This window comes from Oryx dammah, unplaced genomic scaffold (assembly GCF_014754425.2).
Source record: "Oryx dammah isolate SB20612 unplaced genomic scaffold, SCBI_Odam_1.1 HiC_scaffold_13, whole genome shotgun sequence".
NCBI lineage: Eukaryota > Metazoa > Chordata > Mammalia > Artiodactyla > Bovidae > Oryx > Oryx dammah.
This window is the reverse complement of record NW_024070197.1, coordinates 21,469,128-21,487,681: the sequence shown is the minus strand read 5'-3', so window position 1 is coordinate 21,487,681 and position 18,554 is coordinate 21,469,128. Positions and strand designations below refer to the sequence as shown.

At 44.8% G+C, this 18,554-nt stretch overlaps 2 protein-coding genes across 2 annotated transcripts in view; both read right to left on the bottom strand.

Annotated features, from left to right (window-relative positions):
- Positions 1 to 18,554, bottom strand: part of RHPN2 (rhophilin Rho GTPase binding protein 2) — a 70,570-nt gene that overhangs the window by 34,901 nt on the left and 17,115 nt on the right. Inside the window, exons 3-4 of the mRNA XM_040253163.1 lie at positions 3,373 to 3,501; positions 174 to 249 (exon numbers count right to left, since the gene is read on the bottom strand). Coding sequence (XP_040109097.1) covers positions 174 to 249; positions 3,373 to 3,501 — 205 coding nt within the window. The remainder of the gene's footprint in view (positions 1 to 173; positions 250 to 3,372; positions 3,502 to 18,554) is intronic.
- LOC120872650 (60S ribosomal protein L22-like 1) lies at positions 10,572 to 11,372 on the bottom strand. Its single transcript, XM_040253165.1, has one exon. The coding sequence runs from the start codon at positions 10,990 to 10,992 to the stop codon at positions 10,642 to 10,644; it is 351 nt and encodes a 116-aa protein (XP_040109099.1). The 5' UTR covers positions 10,993 to 11,372; the 3' UTR covers positions 10,572 to 10,641.

The window sequence follows — 18,554 nt, the reverse complement described above, 5'->3', positions numbered from 1 at the left end:
AGGAAAGTTTCACACGGGCTGTCCGGGTGGTCTGCTGAAGGTGCTCAAGGCCACCCTGAAGAAATCAAGCAACACTTGGCCCATTGACCCTCACTCAGCACTTGCAAGGGATCCACAGTGTCCACATTTCTCTTTTAAACAGCGAATCCAATGCCCATTGCTTTGAGATTTACCTTGAGAGCGACTGAAAAGTCAACGTCCTTGGTTTCCTTCAGGCCAAGTGGAATCAGGGGAATCGTAAATGCTTCCCTAGAAGGAACAGAACAAACTACATGAACATCAGCATCTCGGCCACTTTGCACACCCCCAGCTTGCCCCACCACCAGAATCCTGCTCAGATCCCCACCCCTTTCCTCCAGCCAAGCTAGTACACATCAGTTCATTTTCCATAAAGACCACTGGAGGACTTCCCTGGTGCTACAGTGGATAAGAATCCATCTGCCAATGCAGGGGACATGGGTTCGATCCGTGGTCTGAGAAGTTTCCAGATGCCTAGAGCCCACGTCCCACAACAAGAGAAGCCACCACAATGAGAAACCCCCGCACCACAACAAAGAGTTGCTCCGCTCACTGCAACTGGAAAAAGCCTGCACGCAGCATCAAAGACCAAGTGCAACCAAAAATAAATAAAATCATTAAAAAAAAAAAAGACCACTCAGGTCATGTCCTCGTTTTTGCTGCAAAAGGAGTCCCCGTCCCCTTCTAGATGACCAAGCCTAACACAGGAGGCCCCTACCAGCTGTACCCTGTATCCCTCCAATCACATTGCATCTCTGAATAACTGTCCCGAGGGCCTCTGCACACCAGGGTCTGTGCCTCGCGTGCTCACCACTCTGCGGTCTGGTGCGCTGCTGCCATCTCCAGCCAACGCCCGGGGCGCCCCCCCCCCGCTCCCTTCACTGCAGTGGGTCCCACCTCTCCTCTCCTGCAGCCCTCCAACCCTGGGCTCTCACATGCCTCCTCTCATGGGGCGTATCCTTCTAGGTGTCATGGGGAAGGCCCTCCAACCCTGGGCTCTCACGTGCCTCCTCCCATGGGGCGTATCCTTCTAGGTGTCATGGGGAAGGCCTTGAGGGCCCCATCTGACACCTAAGTGCACCTGGCTCCTAGCCCTGGGTCAGACCCTGGCCAGCTACTTCCCCACCAATTCCTCTCCCCCCACCAACCACCTGGTTACCCCCAAAGGTCACCCTGGTCGTGGTCTCAGGGGCAGGACCAGTGGGAAGGGAACTGGGCTCAGCTGTGTTTTGCCAACAGGGATTTCGCTCCCTGACCTGTAACAGGAGACCTGGGGCCGCTCAGCCCAGCCGGGGAGGAGGCCAGGAATGCAGGCGGGGTGAGTGGACAATGGGCTGTAAGCTGAAGCTGCCTCTGTGGGGGACAGAAAACAACAGGGCTGTGCTGAAAGCAGGCGAGTCCCAATGGGGTGCATAGCTTCCCCAAGGCCTGCCAGGAAAGCTGGATCCTGCTAGAAGGAGATGAGGACAGGCCGGGCCACTCTCTGCTGGCTTCACCCTGACGGGGCTAGCGGCTAGGTCTGCTCTTCCTGTGACCGTGCAAGAGCAGCCAGCATCCCCAGGCTCCTGGCCAGGACTCCCCACCCTCTCCATCTTGCACTAATATAACATTTTCCCATAACCTCAGGGCTCCCTGTGTTTTCTCATCTGCATGAGATTGTTTCTTCCCTGTCTACCTCATAGATGACTGTGCCAAGAAAAAAATAATGTGCTTTGAAAACAGGAAGAGGGCGGATGGAAATGCAAGATGTCATTATATATCTGCACATCTCTCTCCCCTCTTCCCCATTCCCGGGGACCAACTTTCCCACTCCCAGAAACCAATCGGCCAGTTTACAGCTGTATTGCAGTCACACAGGGGCCTTAACTGCATGTCTTTGGGCAATATGCATGAACAGCCCTGTGCTTCACGTACAGCGAGGTGGAATAAGAAACATCCTACTTCTATCACCAATGCTTGGCCCTGACTCATCTCATAGATGGAGAAGAGAATGGCAACCCACTCCAGTATTCTTGCCTGGAAAATCCCATGGACCAAGAAGCCTGGCAGACTACCGACCATGGGGTTGCAAAGAGTCAGACACAGCTGAGTATACAGCATGAGATGAGGGAAGCCGTTCACTGGCTGTACTGATTAGGTGTCAGAACTATGCTGGGAGCTCAAAGGTAAGTGAGCCAGGACACACAGCCTGGCTCATGGATGGCCACCAAGGATGCAGAGGTTTTACCCGTGGCTCAGAAAAACTCCTTGGGGACAGTGCAGAGGACTGTGCAGGAGATGATCAGGAAAAGCACCTTTCAAAGGTGATGGAAGGTTCTCCAACATTTTCATTCTGTTCATCTAGGGAATTATTTTCTGACTGAGTTTTCCTCTGGGCTCCCTTACCTTTTGAAAAGTCCTACTTCCCCAGACAGAAAAGTATGTAAACTGTTCTTTAGCAGTTCTCAAGGTTATTTCCTCTTAAAGATGGACTTTTGGGGACCTCCCTGGCTGTCGAGGGGAGGAGACTTTGCCTTCCAATGCAGGGGGTGCGAGTTCTATCCCCAGTTGGGGACCTAAGATCCCACATGCCTTGAAGCCAAAAAGCAGAACATAATCAGCAGAAGCAATACTCTAACAAATTCAATAAAGCCTTTTAAAATGGTCCATATAGGAAAAAAAAAAAAAGATGGACTTTTCCTTCCAAGGTAGCTCACCTTGGGGAGGGAGAATTTCTGAGCTCTTCTGAAGGTCACACCTCAACATTTGGCCTCCCACAAAGACTTTCTAAGGGATGCTTCTGAATCAGAACATTTCTTTCTCAAATAATCAATGGGAGACATTTCCAAAGTATCTCAGTTACACCATCCCCTCAGGGAACTTGCAAAAGTCTCATGATCTTTGCTGGAAAAGGCAGCTTATTACATGTTTCTATAATCTTATCAACAGAATGACTCAGAGTCAGATCGTGTGTGTGGTGCTGGGGTGGAGAGGGAAGAAGATGGGGCTTCCTGGGCCCCACCTGGCAGGCTGACTCTCAGAGCTGACCACAGCTATCCTTCCACGGCCTCTTTAAGACAGAGGCATCACCCAGGCTATGTGACAGGTGCCATTTCCCTGCCTGAACCCAGCCAAAAGGCTCTCCAGTAAAACTGTGGCCCAAGTGGCCCCAGGACAAATAAATGCCTTCTTCTCCAACTGGTCAGGTATCTCCAACAAACTCTACAGGTTCTCTTTAACTCCTGCACCTTGCTCAACTCCAAACAAGATCAAAGCAGGGCTGGCTACACCCTGGGGCCTATCTGTGTACCATCCCTGATGCAGGCATTTCCCAAGGCTCAGAAAGTATCTGACAGAAGCATTGCCCCTACTTACTCTGTGTTCTGATAGACTCCTACTGAGATGTTGAGCCCCTCCAGCTCTTCCTTGAGCATCTGCAGGTCTGAATTCAAGAAGCTCAGTTCCAGGCGCACCTGCTCTCGTACCTTTTGGTTTGTGGCTGCTCTGTTAAAAGAGAAAGGGGGAGAGAAGTAACTTTAGCCAAGCATTCCCCTGTGGCCAGTTGAGCAGATACCCCACCCCTGTCCCTGTAGGGAAGCTCTGGGGGTCTGCCAGCAGATGGAGGAGCCAGCTGTGATCAGACAAGGTGTCTCAGGGAGGCCGGGAACCTGCTCCATTTTGAGCCACATCTGTCCATACATGGACCTAGCATTTAGCCAATGACATTGAGCTGCTTAACTTGAATTCTGTAAGAATTAGCCTTGAGAAGGAAAAAAGAAGTTGCTCCTAGTCACCCGTAAGGGACCATAAATTATCTCCTTAAAAGGGGAAAGATGAGAAAAGAGAAGGGGTGGGTAACATTCCCTAGCTCAGCCTATGACGCTGATATTACCCTGATTCAAAACCAGGGGAAACCACCACAAGAAAACTAATCAGTATCTTTCATGTATATATATGTAAAAATCCTCCACAAAATATTAGCAACCTGAACCTAGCAACATATACAGGGGACCAAGTGGGCTTTATCCCAAGAATGCAAGGTTGGCTTAATATCTGAAAATCAATTAATGTAACATACTATAGCAACAGAATAAGGGACCAAAAACAAACAAACAAACAAAACCATCATCTCAATAGATGCAAGAAAAAAAAGCATGTGATAAAATCCAACACAGATTTACAGTAAAAATCCATAACAAGCTAGGAATAAAAGATAATTTACAAGCTTGATAAACAACATCTACAAAAACCCACAGCTAACATCATATTAAAGATGAAAGATTGATGCTTTCCCCCTTATGATCAGGAGCAAGGCAAAGATGTCCATTTATGCTACTTCTTATCAACACCATACTAGAGATTCAAGCCAGTAGCAATAAGGTAAAGAAAGGCATCTAAACCAAAAAGAAGAAGTAAAACTTTATTCACAGCTGACATAATCTTGCATGTACAAAATCCCCAGGCACCCAAAAAACAAATACTGGAACTAATAAATTTAGCTAGGTCAAAATACAAACATCAATTTTACTTCTATATACTAGCAACAAGAAATCTTAAAATGAAATTAAGAAAACAATTTCACTCATAATAGTATCAGAAAGAATAAAATACTTAGGAATAAAATTAAGAAAAGAAGCAGAAGTCTTGCACACTGAAAACTTCAAAACACTACTGTGATATTAAACGGACAGACATTTCACGTTTATGGGTTGGAAGACTCCCTACTGTCAAGACGTCAGTTCTCTCCAACTGATCCATCAATTCAAATCAATTCCAATCACGGACTTTCCTGGCGGTACAGTGGATAAGAATCCACATGCCAATGCAGAGGACACGAGTTCGATTACTGGTTGGGGAAGATCCCACATGCCGTGGAGGAACGAAGCCTGAACATCACAACTACTGAGCCCTCGCTCTATACAGCCTGTGAACCGCAACGACTGAGCTCACGTGCTGCAACCACTGAAGCGCCTGAGCCTACAGCCTGTGCTCTGCAGCAAGAGAAGCCACTGCAATGAGAAGCCCGTGCACTGCAACCAAGGGTAGCCCCCGCTAACCACAATTACAGAAAGTCCCAGACACAAAGACCCAGTGCAGTCAAATAAATAAGCAAGATAAACTTAAAAAAAATTGCAAACAGCAACTCCCATCTAAACTGTAGTAAGCTTTTTAGGAGAAACTAACAAACCGATCCTAGAATTTATATGGAAATGCAAAGGACCTAGAAGAGCCAAATAATTCTGAAAAAAAAAAAAAAACAAAACCAAAGTTGGAGGACTTATGCTATCTGATTTTAAACTTACGATAAAGCCTCGGTAATCAAGACGACATGGTACTGGCATAAGGATAGGCAATGGAACAGAACAGAATCCAGAAGTAAATTTTTACATTTATGGTAAGTTGATTTTGACAAAGGTGACAAGAAAATTCAAGGAGCAAAAGTCTTTCTGACGAATGGTGCTGAAGCAATTGGACATTTCTAGGCATGTCAGTGTCCCCAAGACCACCCCTAGAGTCAGTGGGGGTGGGACTTGCAAGACTCAGGATGTAGTTGTGCTCACTGCTCTGATTTATTACAGCAAAAGGACATCCAGCAAAATCAGCTAAGGGAAAGGCGCATGGGGTGAGGTGTAGAGGAAACCGGGCACAGGCTGCTAAGAGTCCTCCTTCCCAGAGGGGCACACAGGACACGCTTAATTTCTCTAGCAAAGGGTTGTGACAACATGTGTATAAATGCTATCATCCAAGGAAGATCACCAGGGTTTTTGCTGGGGGTTGGTCAGGTAAACATCCCTGCCTAGCACGTTCCAAAATTTAAGACTCCAAGAAGGAAAGCAGGTATTTGCTATAAACCACATGGTTTGTCCGCCTGCAATGTGGGAGACCTGGGTTCATTCCCTGGGTTGGGAAGATCCCCTAGAGAAGGGAAAGGCTACCCACTCCAGTAGTCTGGCCTACAGAATGCCATGGACTGTGTAGTCCATGGGGTCGCAAAGAGTCAAGACACGACTGAGTGACTTTCACTTCACTTCACATGGTTTGTGAAAATAGTTTAAGTATAATGAGCTCCTCTTATCAGTTCTAGGAATAAGGGGAACTCTCCTGAAATCTACATTTCCACACACCAGCCAAGTGCCAAACTTGCAAGCAGGGCTTTCTAAAGATAGACTTCTCAGGCCTACGACAATAGCTCTTTTCTGCACAATATGCAAAAAATAAATCTCAGTCTAATCTCAGCATTACACCAAACCAAGTATCAAGTCAAAATGGATCAGACAGGGGTTGAGGGTGGGAGGGAAACTCCAAGAAGGAGGGGATATATAAAAACTTACAGCTGATTCAGGTTGTTGTACAACAGAAACCAACACTGTAAAGCAATTATCCTCCAATTAAAAGTAAAGTTTTAAAAAATATTTCAGAGACCTCAGTAAAAGAGCAAAAACTACAAAACTCCTAGAATGAAATCTTCATGACCTCAAATTGGACAAAGTATTCTAGTTACTTTTCAGTAGCTCAGTCGTGTCTGACTCTTTGCTACCCCATGGACTGCAGCACGCCAGGCTTCCCTATCCTTTACCATCTCCTGGAGCTTGCTCAAACTCATATCCATTGAGTCGGTGATGCCATCCAATTACTTCATCCTCTGTCGTCCCCTTCTCCTACTGCCTTCAATTTTTCCCAGCATCAGGGTTTTTTCTAATGAGTCAGTTCTTCGAATCAGGTGGCCAAAGTATTGGTGCCTTCAGCTTTAGTCCTTCTAAAGAATATTCAGGACTAACTTCCTTTAGGATTGACTAATTTGATCTCCTTGCAGTCCAAAGGACTCTCAAGAGTATTCTCCAACACCACAGTTCAAAAGCATCATTTCTTCAGTGCTCAGCCTTCTTTATGGTCCAACTCTCAAATCCACACATGACTACTGGAAAAACCATAGCTTTGACTAGACAGACCTGTGTTGCAAAGTAATATCTCTGCTTTTTAATATGCTGCCTAAGTTGGTTATAGCTTTTCTTCCAAGGAGCAAGCATCTTTTAATTTCATGGCTACAGTCACCATTTGCAGTGACTTTGAAGCCCGAGAAAATAAAGTCTGTCACTGTTTCCATTGTTTCCCCATCTATTTGCCATGAAGCGGTGGCAAAGTAGTCTTAGTTATACACCAAAAGCACAAAAATCCATAAAGGAAGAAACATTAATTTGAGTTGTCAAATTTTAAACTTCAGTGTTTCAGAAGATAACATTAAAAAAGAAGAAGAAAAAAGCCACGGATGGGAGAAAATATTTACAAATTGTGTATCTGATAAAGAATCTGTATCTAGAAAACATAAAGAGTTCTGTTAATTAAATAATCAAAAGATCACTCAACTTTTTTAATGGGCAAAAGATTTTTTTAATTGAGTTATAACTGACATACAATATTCTATTAGTTTCAAGTGTACAATATGATTCTATATCTGTGTATCTTCAAAATGATCACCGTAATAAATCTACATGCCATCTGTCATTATACATGGTTACAGAATATTTTCCTAAGATGAGAACTTTTAAGATTTACTCTTTTGGCAATTTTCAAACATACAATACAGTATTATTAACTGCTGTCACCATGCTGTACATCACATTCCCATGACTTATTTATAACTGGAAAGTTGTACTCATTTTGTCTACCCTGCAACCGCTACCTCTGGCAACCACCATCTATTCTCTGTATCTATGAGCTTGAATTTTAAAAAATATGTATTTATATATTTATCTGGCTGTGCCAGGTCTTAGTTGTGGCCCTCAGGATTTTCAATCTTTGCTTTTTTGTTGTGGCATGAAGAATCTTTAGTTGTGACATGTGAACTCTCAGTTGCAGTATACAGGATCTGGGTTTTTTTGTTTATTTTGTTTTGTTTTGATTCCACATATAAGTGAGATCACACAGTATTTGTCTTTCTCTGACTTATTTCACTTAGCATAATGCTAATGCTCAATTTCTATCCATGTTGTTGCAAATAGCAAGATTTTATTCCTTTTTATGGCTAAATAATATTTCATGTGTGTGTGTATCACATTTTCTTTATCCAGCCATCCATTGATGGACACTTAGTTTGTTTCCATATCTTGGTTATTATAAATAATGCTGCAATGAACATGGGGTGCTTGTATCTTTTCAAAGTAGCTTTTGTGTTCTTCAGACAAATACCCAGAAGTGGAGTAGGTAGGTCACATAGCAATTCTAGTCTTAAGTTTTTGAAGAATCTCAAAACTGTTTTCCATAGTGGCTATACCAACTTACAGACCCACCAATGGTGTATAAGTGTTGGGAATATTTTCTTAATTTATCTTGCTGATAGTTCATTATTAGTGTATAGAAATGCAATTGATTTCTGTATATTGATTTTGTATCCTGTAACTTTACTGAATTCATAAAACAGGCAAAAGATTTGAATAGATATTTTACTAAAGAAGTTCTATAAATGGCTAATAAGCACATGAAAAGATGCTCAGTGTCTTTAGTCAATAGGAAAAGGCATGTTAAAGACATAATAAGATACCAATACAAAAATATCAGACTGGCTATAATAAAAAAAAAAAAAGGACAATAACAAGTATTAGTGAGGCTGTACAGAGAAACTGGATACTTCATACATTCCTGAATGTAAATGACACAACCACCGGGGAAAACAGTGAGGTAGCTTAAAAAAAAAGTTACAACATAACTTACTGTACAGCCAAGTAATTGCACTCCTAGGAATCTATACAAGAGAAATGAAAACATATGTCCAAACCAAGACATGAATGTGACTGTTTATAATAGCATTATTCCTCAGCCAAAAAGTAGAAAACAATCCAGATATGCAACAAGCAAATGGATGAGCAGAATGTACTATATTCATTAAACAGAACAGCGTGAAGCTGGACGGAGGAACAGACTTTACCCGAGTTCCCAAAGGAGGGGTTTTGCTACCTACTCGAGGATGTTTCAGGTGCTAGCTCATTCATTCTACAGATTCAGAACCGACAGTAGCAACCAAGCTCTGAGCCAGGTCTTGCTGAGCACATTCCCTTGAACCATCTTGGCAAGTGCCCAGTCATGGTTCAGGCCAAGTGCTAGAAATGTCCTCCTGTCACACATGAGGACAGCTGAGGGTCACCAGCAAGAGCTCCAGCCAGCCAGAAACAGTAACTGACCACCTCCCCATCCTCAGCTGATGAAAACCCATCCAACTGACAGTGGCCTGCTTTGTTCACCACCTGTCCACCTTTCCTCCAGAGAGCAAAGCACTAAACCACTTCCCCTGGAGTCAGACCTCCCCCGGGGACTCTCCACGCCCTGCACACACATGGGTTCATCGGTTTCTCTTCTCGGTGTCTTTGTACTCCCTTCTCTTTCTCTCTCCCTCTCTCTACCTCCCTTCCCTCAGCTTGTTCTCCATGACCAACCAACAAGCTTACGCCCACTCAGAAAGAGCAGTCGTAGGGAATTCCCCAGTGGTCCAGTGGTTAAGACTCTGTGCTCCCAATACAGAACACCCAGGTTTGATCCCTGGTGGGGGAACTAGATCCCACATGCCACAACTAAAGAACAAAGATCAAAGAAAGAGCAGTCATGACCTGGCTGCAAATAGGATGGCACTTGCCCTTTCACTGACCAGTAAGTTTTCGTTCATGCATAGTCTGGACTCCCCAGCCAGGCAATGAGATATTGGAAGCTCAGTTGGTGAATATCATTGATTTTGGAATTTTTTTGGAGAAGGACATGGTCACCAGTAAGAAATGAATTTTGTATCACAGTACACTACACGCATACGCGTATACCTCCTGCCCCAAAAAACAAGTCTCGGAAACTTCCCAGCACTCTAGTGGTTAAGTGGCTTAGTTGCGTCTGACTCTTTGGGATCCCATGGACTACAGCCTGCCAGGCTCCTCTGTCCATGGGATTTTTCCAGGCAAGAATACTGGAGTGGGTTGCCATTCCCTTCTCCAGGGGATCTTCCTGACAGGGATTGAAACAGGGTCTCCTGCATTGCTGCTGCTGCTGCTAAGTCGCTTCAGTCGTGTCCAACTCTGTGCGACCCCATAGGCAGCAGCCCACCAGGCTCCCCCGTCCCTGGGATTCTCCAGGCAAGAACACTGGAGTAGGTTGCCATTTCCTTCTCCAATGCATGAAAGTGAAAAGTGAAAGTGAAATTGCTCAGTCGTGTCCAAGTCTTAGAGACCCCATGGACTGCAGCCTACCAGGCTCCTCCGTCCATGGGATTTTCCAGGCAAGAGTACTGGAGTGGGGTGCCATTGCCTTCTCCGCTCTTGCAGTGCAGGCAGACTTTTTACCGGCTGAGCCACTGGGGAAGCTGGAGGTTAAGACTCTGCACTTCCACTATAGGGGTGCAGGTTCCCTCCCTGGTTGGGGAACTAAGATCCCATATGGCTCTGCCATACATGTGGTACTCTCCAATATATTCTATTCAACTCTCATAACTTTTCTGTTTTGTTAATATACAATGTTTGTTATTCACTGATAAGCTAAAGGTCCATTTCAATATGTTTCTTTTGTATGCTTAATTTGTTTTATTAGCAAGCAAAGCCCTATAAAGGATGGTTTCATCTAGTCTTCATACTGAGATTAATCTTCATCTTGACTAATCTGGAAGTAACGAAGCTAGTAAGTCTCCTTGTCTGATGCAACCACACAAAGCCAATCACGAAGATTGTTCTTTTTAAGGTATTCCTTGCTAAGGTACTTCAAATATCTTTTAGAGAACTGTTTCTCAAAAACAACTATGATTTTATTCTTGAAGCATTCAATGTGAACGACATTCCCAAGATTTCCAGTCTTGCCATTCACTTCAACTTTCTCCCGCGATAACTGTTCAAAATATCCAGAATCAAAAATTCCATCTTCTACTGGATAAGTAAGATCCAAATTAAACTTCCAGGTTGACTTCTTAGGCTTCTTATCTTTCTTCGGTGCCATCTTGAAGGCTTGCCGTGAGATCACAGCAATTCTCATAACTTTTTAAAAAACCATAAAGTTTGAAACTTTACAATTCTGATTCTCTGACACCAACTGGGTGCCCAACAATTCAATTCAATTCTGTCACCGACTCCCAGAGTTAGCAGAGACCCTGCAGATTCTGGGCTCAGTGCCACAAGGCTGCCCCACTTTAGGCACCAGTTGCAAGTTGGGGGGCGGGGAGGACACCTGAATTTCTGACCAACCAGCTACAGATCAGAGGTTCCCACAACCCCTTTCTCAGCTTCAACAATTCACTAGAATGGCACACAAAATTCAAGAAAACCTTTTCCTGACATTTACTGTAGGTTATTCTCTTTGTTTGTTTGTTTGTTTGTTTGGCCACAATGCAAGGCCTATGTGATCTTAGTTCCTCAACCAGGGATCAAACCCCCAGGGCATACAGTGAGAATCCTAATCACTGGAGCACCAGGGAAGTCCCTACTGTGGTTTATGGTAAAGAATACAGCTCAGGAAAACCAGTGCAAGAGATCCACAGACCAAGGAGGGTGCGGAGTCTCCATGCCCTCTCCAGGCAGGTCTCCCTCCCTGATCCTTGATGTGTTCTCCAACTTCCAAGTTCCCCATCACTTAGCAATTTAATGGAGGTTTCATTACTTCATTACGTGGGCATAATTGACTAAATCACTGGCTACTGGTGATTAAACTCAATCTCCAGCCTCTCTTTCCCAGAAGTCCAGGGGAGAGGCTGGAAGTTCCGACCAGCTCAACAGGCTTGCTCTTTCAGATAAACAGCACGCTCCCTAGCTCCCAAAGGCTCCCAACCCCCATTGGGTGTCATTTCATTAGCATATAAGACACACAAGTAATTCCAAGGGTTTTAGGAGCTCTGTGCCAGGAACCAGGCACAAAAACCAAACACTTTTTCTTTTTATTATACCATAGCAACCCACTGAATTGATTTCATTACACACCATGGGTCACAACTTGCCCCTTGTAAAACCTACAGTATACAGATGTTGCTGAGAACATTACTGATTCACTAGCTGATAACATCCACAAGGGTGCAAAGAAGGAAATTCTCCCAGTCCTTGGTACTGGGAACAGCTTCTTCTTAGTAAACTGTCTGATTTTGAATAATGGGTATGAAATGTGTTCCAGATCACATTCCCTTCTTACTGCCTGCCGGAAAACTCAGAGAAAACCACGGCCCACGTCTAACAGAGGATGTAAGACCTTGTAGTGGGTACTAGTCTTACTTCCAACTAAATCTCTTTTATTCTTCTTCCGCCTGCCCCCACATCCTCATCGTTCCTGTTAATCTTACACGTTACACAAGGGTGTTGTGTGTATGTGTGTGTGCGTGTTAGTTGCTCAGTTGTGTCCAACTCTTGGCAATCCCATGGACTACAGCCCACCAGGCTCTTCTATACATGGAATTCTTCAGGCAAGAACACTGGAGTGGGTTGCCATTTCCTTCTCTAGGGGATCAAGTGTGTTCAGTTCAGTTCAGTCGCTCAGTCATGTCCGACTCTTTGCGACCCCATGAATCGCAGCCCACCAGGCCTCCCTGTCCATCAGCAACTCCCGGAGTTCACTCAGACTCATGTCCATCAAGTCAGTGATGCCATCCAGCCATCTCATCCTCGGTCGTCCCCTTCTCCTCCTGCCCCCAATCCCTCCCAGAATCAGAGTCTTTTCCAATGAGTCAACTCTTTGCATGAGGTGGCCAAAGTACTGGAGTTTCAGCTTCAGCATCATTCCTTCCAAAGAAATCCCAGGGCTGATCTCCTTCAGAATGGACTGGTTGGATCTCCTTGCAGTCCAAGGGACTCTCAAGAGTCTTCTCCAACACCACAGTTCAAAAGCATCAATTCCTCGCACTCAGCTTTCTTCACAGTCCAACTCTCACATCCATACCTGACCACTGGAAAAACCATAGCCTTGACTAGACGGACCTTTGTTGGCAAAGTAATGTCTCTGTTTTTCAACATGCTGTCTAGGTTGGTCATAACTATTCTTCCAAGGAGTAAGTGTCTTTTAATTTCATGGCTGCAATCACTATCTGCGGTGATTTTGGAGCCCCAAAAAATAAAGTCTGACACTGTTTCCACTGTTTTCCCATCTATTTCCCATGAAGTGATGGGACCAGATGCCATGATCTTTGTTTTTTGAATGTTGAGCTTTAAGCCAACTTTTTCCCTCTCCTCTTTCACTTTCATCAAGAGGCTTTTTAGTTCCTCTTCACTTTCTGCCATAAGGGGGGTGTTATCTGCATATCTGAGGTTACTGATATTTCTCCTGGCAATCTTGATTCCAGCTTGTTCTTCCTCCAGCCCAGTGTTTCTCATGATGTACTCTGCATAGAAGTTAAATAAGCAGGGTGACAATATACAGTCTTGATGTACTCCTTTCCTGATTTGGAACCAGTCTGTTCCATGTGCAGTTCTAACTGTTGCTTCCTGACCTGCATACAGATTTCTCAAGAGACAGGTCAGGTGGTCTGGTATTCCCATCTCTTGCAGAATTTTCCACAGTTTATTGTGATCCACACAAAGGCTTTGGCATAGTCAATAAAGCAGAAATAGATGTTTCTCTAGAACTCTCTTGCCTTTTCAATGATCCACCAGATGTTGGCAATTTGATCTCTGGTTCCTCTGCCTTTTCTAAAACCAGCTTGAACATCAAGTTCATGGTTCACGTATTGCTGAAGCCTGGCTTGGAGAATTTTGAGCATTAGTTTACTAGTGTGTGAGATGAGTACAATTGTGCGGTAGTTTGAGCATTCTTTGGCATTGCCCTTCTTTGGGGTTGGAATAAAAACTGACCTTTTCCAGTCCTGTGGCCACTGCTGAGTTTTCCAAATTTGCTGGCATATTGAGTGCAGCACTTTCACAGCATCATCTTTCAGGATTTAAAATAGCTCAACTGGAATTCCATCACCTCTGCTAGCTTTGTTCATAGTGATGCTTTCTAAGGCCCACTTGACTTCACATTCCAGGATATCTGGCTCTAGGTGAGTGATCACACCGTCTTGATTATCTTGGTCGTGAAGATCTTTTTTGTACAGTTGTTCTGTGTATTCTTGCCACCTCTTAGTATTTTCTGCTTGTGTTAGGTCCATACCATTTCTGTCCTTTATCAAGCCCATCTTTGTATGAAATGTTCCCTTGGTATCTCTAATTTTCTTGAAGAGATCTCATGTCTTTCCCATTCTGTGGTTTGCCTATATTTCTTTGCATTGATCGCTGAGGAAGGCTTTCTTATCTCTTCTTGCTATTCTTTGGAACTCTGCATTCAGATGCTTACATCTTTCCTTTTCTCCTTTGCTTTTCGCTTCTCTTCTTTTCACAGCTATTTGTAAGGCCTCCTCAGACAGCCATTTTGCTGTTTTGCATTTCTTTTCCATGGGGATGGTCTTGATCCCTGTCTCCTGTACAATGTCACGAACCTCATTCCATAGTTCATCAGGCATTCTATTTATTAGATCTAGTCCCTTAATCTATTTCTCACTTCCACTGTATAATCATAAGGGATTTGATTTAGGTCATACCTGAATGGTCTAGTGGTTTTCCCTACTTTCTTCAATTTAAATCTGAATTTGGCAATAAGGAGTTCATGATCTGAGCCACAGTCAGCTCCAGGTCTTGTTTTTGTTGACTGTATAGAACTTCGCCATCTTTGGCTGCAAAGAATATAATCAATCTGATTTCGGTGTTGACCATCTGGTGATGTCCATGTGTAGAGTCTTCTCTTGTGTTGTTGGAAGAGGGTGTTTACTATGACCAGTGCATTTTCTTGGCAAAACTCTATTAGTCTTTGCCCTGCTTCATTCCGCATTCCAAGGCCAAATTTGCCTGTTACTCCAGGTGTTTCTTGACTTCCTACTTTTGCATTCCAGTCCCCTATAATGAAAAGGATATCTTTTGGGGGTGTTAGTTCTAAAAGGTCTTGTAGGTCTTCATGGAACCGTTCAACTTCAGCTTCTTCAGCCTTACTGGTTGGGGCACAGACTTGGATTACTGTGATATTGAATGGTTTGCCCTGGAAACGAACAGACCCATTCCAGTCCATTTTAGTTCGCTGATTCCTAGAACATCGACATTCACTCTTGCCATCTCCTGTTTGACCACTTCCAATTTGCCTTGATTCATGGACCTGACATTCCAGGTTCCTATGCAATATTGCTCTTTACAGCATTGGACCTTGCTTCTATCACCAGCCACATCCACAACTGGGAATTGTTTTTGCTTTGGCTCCATCCCTTCATTCTTTCTGGAGTTATTTGTCCACTGATCTCTAGTAGCATATTGGGCACCTACTGACCTGGGGAGTTCCTCTTTCAGTATCCTATCATTTTGCCTTTTCATACTGTTCACGGGGTTCTCAAGGCAAGAATACTGAAGTGGTGTGCCATTCCCTTCTCCAGTGGACCAAATTCTGTCAGAATCAAGTGTGTTAGGGTGCCTCAAATACATTTTATTTGATTTCATTTTTTATTATCTTTTAAAATTTTTTATTATCTTTATTTTATTTGGTTGTGCAGGCTCTTTATTGTAACATGCAGGTTTTCTCTAGCTGCAGCACATGGGCTCTAGAGCTCACGGGCTCTCTAGTTGTAACTTGCTTGGGCTTTGTTGCTCCGAGGCATGTGGGATCTTAGTTCCCCAACCAGAAATCAAACTCATATCCCCTGTGTTGGAGGGGGGATTCTTAACCACTGGACCACCAGGGAAGTCCCTCAAATACATTTTATAGTGAGGCAAGACAAACAATTATAATTCCTGGAGGGACAAGACCTTTTTGCCTACTATCACTCTGTATTTCTCCTGAAACCTTTTTTCACATGGTAGAGGCTTCACAAATTTCAGGTTATGAAGGAACAAAGGGCAGAGTCAAGATTACTGTTCCGAGCCAATGGTATGGGCGGCGGGTGGTGGAGGTGGGGAGGTGCGGGTCGGGGAGAGGCTGGTTCTTAGCAACAGAATGGGTCCAACTTAAATATGACAATATAGGCCCTAAGACCTCCAACCAAATACCCGAAGAACCTCCAAATATGCTGGCACTTTGCTTTTCCCAGCTGTGTATATTGATCTCCTACTTCTTTTCAACTTGGCAACAACTTGAGCTTAAGGATTTACAACAACTCAGTGAGCTGCTCTTTGGATGTGGGCCTCTTCAAGTAGATCATGGGTCACTCTGGAAAAAGCCGGTGGCCAGGAGGGGCCCTCAGGGTGCGCTTCCACAGTGCTGACCTTAGGGTACTACGCTGATTCAGAAATCAACTCTATAGTGTGTACCGTTCCGAATACAGATCATGATTTTCCATGGATTCACTGGTGAAGGGGGGTGCTTCTTCCATAAGACGCCATCAGTTTAATATGGTGTGTGTGCCAGCTCCCCTGTGCACTGGCTGGGGGAGGAGCTGGCCCAAATCAGGAATGAAGAACCAGAACCTTGGTCCCTTCAACACTGATGTTCTGCACCTGGGCTGCCTTTCTGGGTGAAAATGAATCCTCTCCAGGGGTCTTCTTGGAAGAACATGGGGTTTCTCAGCTTTCGCCTGTGTGTACTCCTCCTCTGAGATGCCTGTTATCTGGTAACTGAAGTCATAGCCAAAAGAGTTTCTGAGACCAACCAGGATGAAGCAGAAGGGTGTTTTAGCCCTTTCCTGTCCTGGGTCTACCTTCTGGTCTGGCCCACCAAGGAGAGGCCTACTCCTTTGACAGTGAAAGTGTTAGTTATTCAGTCATGTCTGATTCTTTGCAACCCCATGGACTGTAGCTCGCCAGGCTCCTCTGTCCATGGAATTCTCCAGGCAAGAAAATTGGAGTAGGTAGCCATTCCCTTCTCCAGGGGATCTTCCTGGTTCAGGGATCGAACCTGGGTCTCCCACACTGCAGGTGGATTCTTTACTGTCCAAACCACTAGGGAAGCCCCTACTTCCTTGGGCTTTTCATAAACAGCCTACACATGCTGCAGAAGAATTAAAAGGTATCCCACTTACTCAATCTGAGTGATCAACCCACCATGTATGAACAGGGAAAGGAGGGCCACATTCAATGATTTGCTGTGGCTACTGACCACATCCACACATGTCCCGCAAGTCGGAGTTTCTGAGACCTTTTCCACCATTAAGATGTCCCATGGGATATATGGCTTCTTTGCCCCAAGTCCAAAATTTCTCTAACATCCCCATGTTTTCTCTTAAAGGTGTACGTGAATTTGCATTCTGACCCATGTATGTCCGTTTATTTTAGTGTAATATTTTTCTCCCAAGTCTTTTAGTAAAATGTCCCTCTAGGAACAGGCTTATTGACAGGCAATACAGGCTTGTGCCAGCTTCAGAGACTTTATTGGAGCTGTGTGGCCTTAATCCATCTGACCCCAAATCCTGCTCTACCAGGGATTCAGGGAGACTAGAGTAAGCACTGCCCAGTGCTCCCATGTGGCCACCCGGCTAAGGCAGCAGATCAGCATATCTGCTCCCAGCCCACCTCTCAGTGCAGGAAGGCAGACGGCCCCAAGGCCTTGGCTCATACATCCCCCTGCTCAGCCATCAGCCCCCCTCAGAACTGATAGTGTGAGCAGTCATGAACCTCAAATCATGCTCATACAGACCAGTGTACCCCAGGTTACCCGTGTCCCAGGACTTCATTACCCTCCGGTTCAGAAGTCACAAACTGGAAGTCCATGGGACTTGCTTATTTGACTCTCAGGGTGTTTTCCTCCCCCTTGAACTAGCTGCCAATATTTTAAAATTCAATTATCAGAAGATTTTTAAAAGGTAGGGGGTGGGAGGGTGGGGAGGGGAGTCAGATCTCTGGCTTTTCCTGAAAAAAGAAACAAGCAAAACTGAAGATCTGGCAACCCTAGCCCTTGCGCTCCATATGGGCCGCACTGGAGTTGCCCGACCCCTCCCACCCAAAGAGTATATGCTCTGCTCTTCACCACAGTCCCTACCACTCCCTGTTGCCTCACAGCACTGGTCCCTTCACTCTTTTCTAGGCCCTCCTGGCCCCAAGAAGGGAACCTAAAGCCCAAGATGTTAAATGACTGCCCTTGTTCAAAGAACCAGTTAGTTAAAATTAAGCTGTGTGACAACTTGGCTTTGAGTTTCACAAAGACCATCTGTTTTTGAGAAACATCATCACATGACTACCCCAGCTTTTTCTCAAGGGAGGAAAGGGAGCTAGGAAAAGAGAAAGGATATTGTCCTTGCTTAGCCTGAAAAGGCACATTTAAAATACCTGCTATCTTCCAAATCAAATTCCAGGAAGCTCATGGACTCTTGGCCGATATGGACCAGAGTCGGTCTTCTCCACGAGAGATTAAGCATCAGGAAAGCAGGGTCTCGCCTGAATTGCTCGCAGCCTATAAAACCTGGCTTCTCACAACACCCGCCCAGCCTCAAAGCTCCCTTACTGATGCCCATAAGGACCGGGACCTTCCCATTTCTGCATTTGAGGATCAGTTTCCCAAACACAACCTCCCCCAAACATTCCATCTGCTCTACCTTCATCGGGAGGCTGTGGCAGAACATTTGGGAACCTGAAAACAGACAGACAGACAGCACAGCAGGGCGCACTTTCTGACTA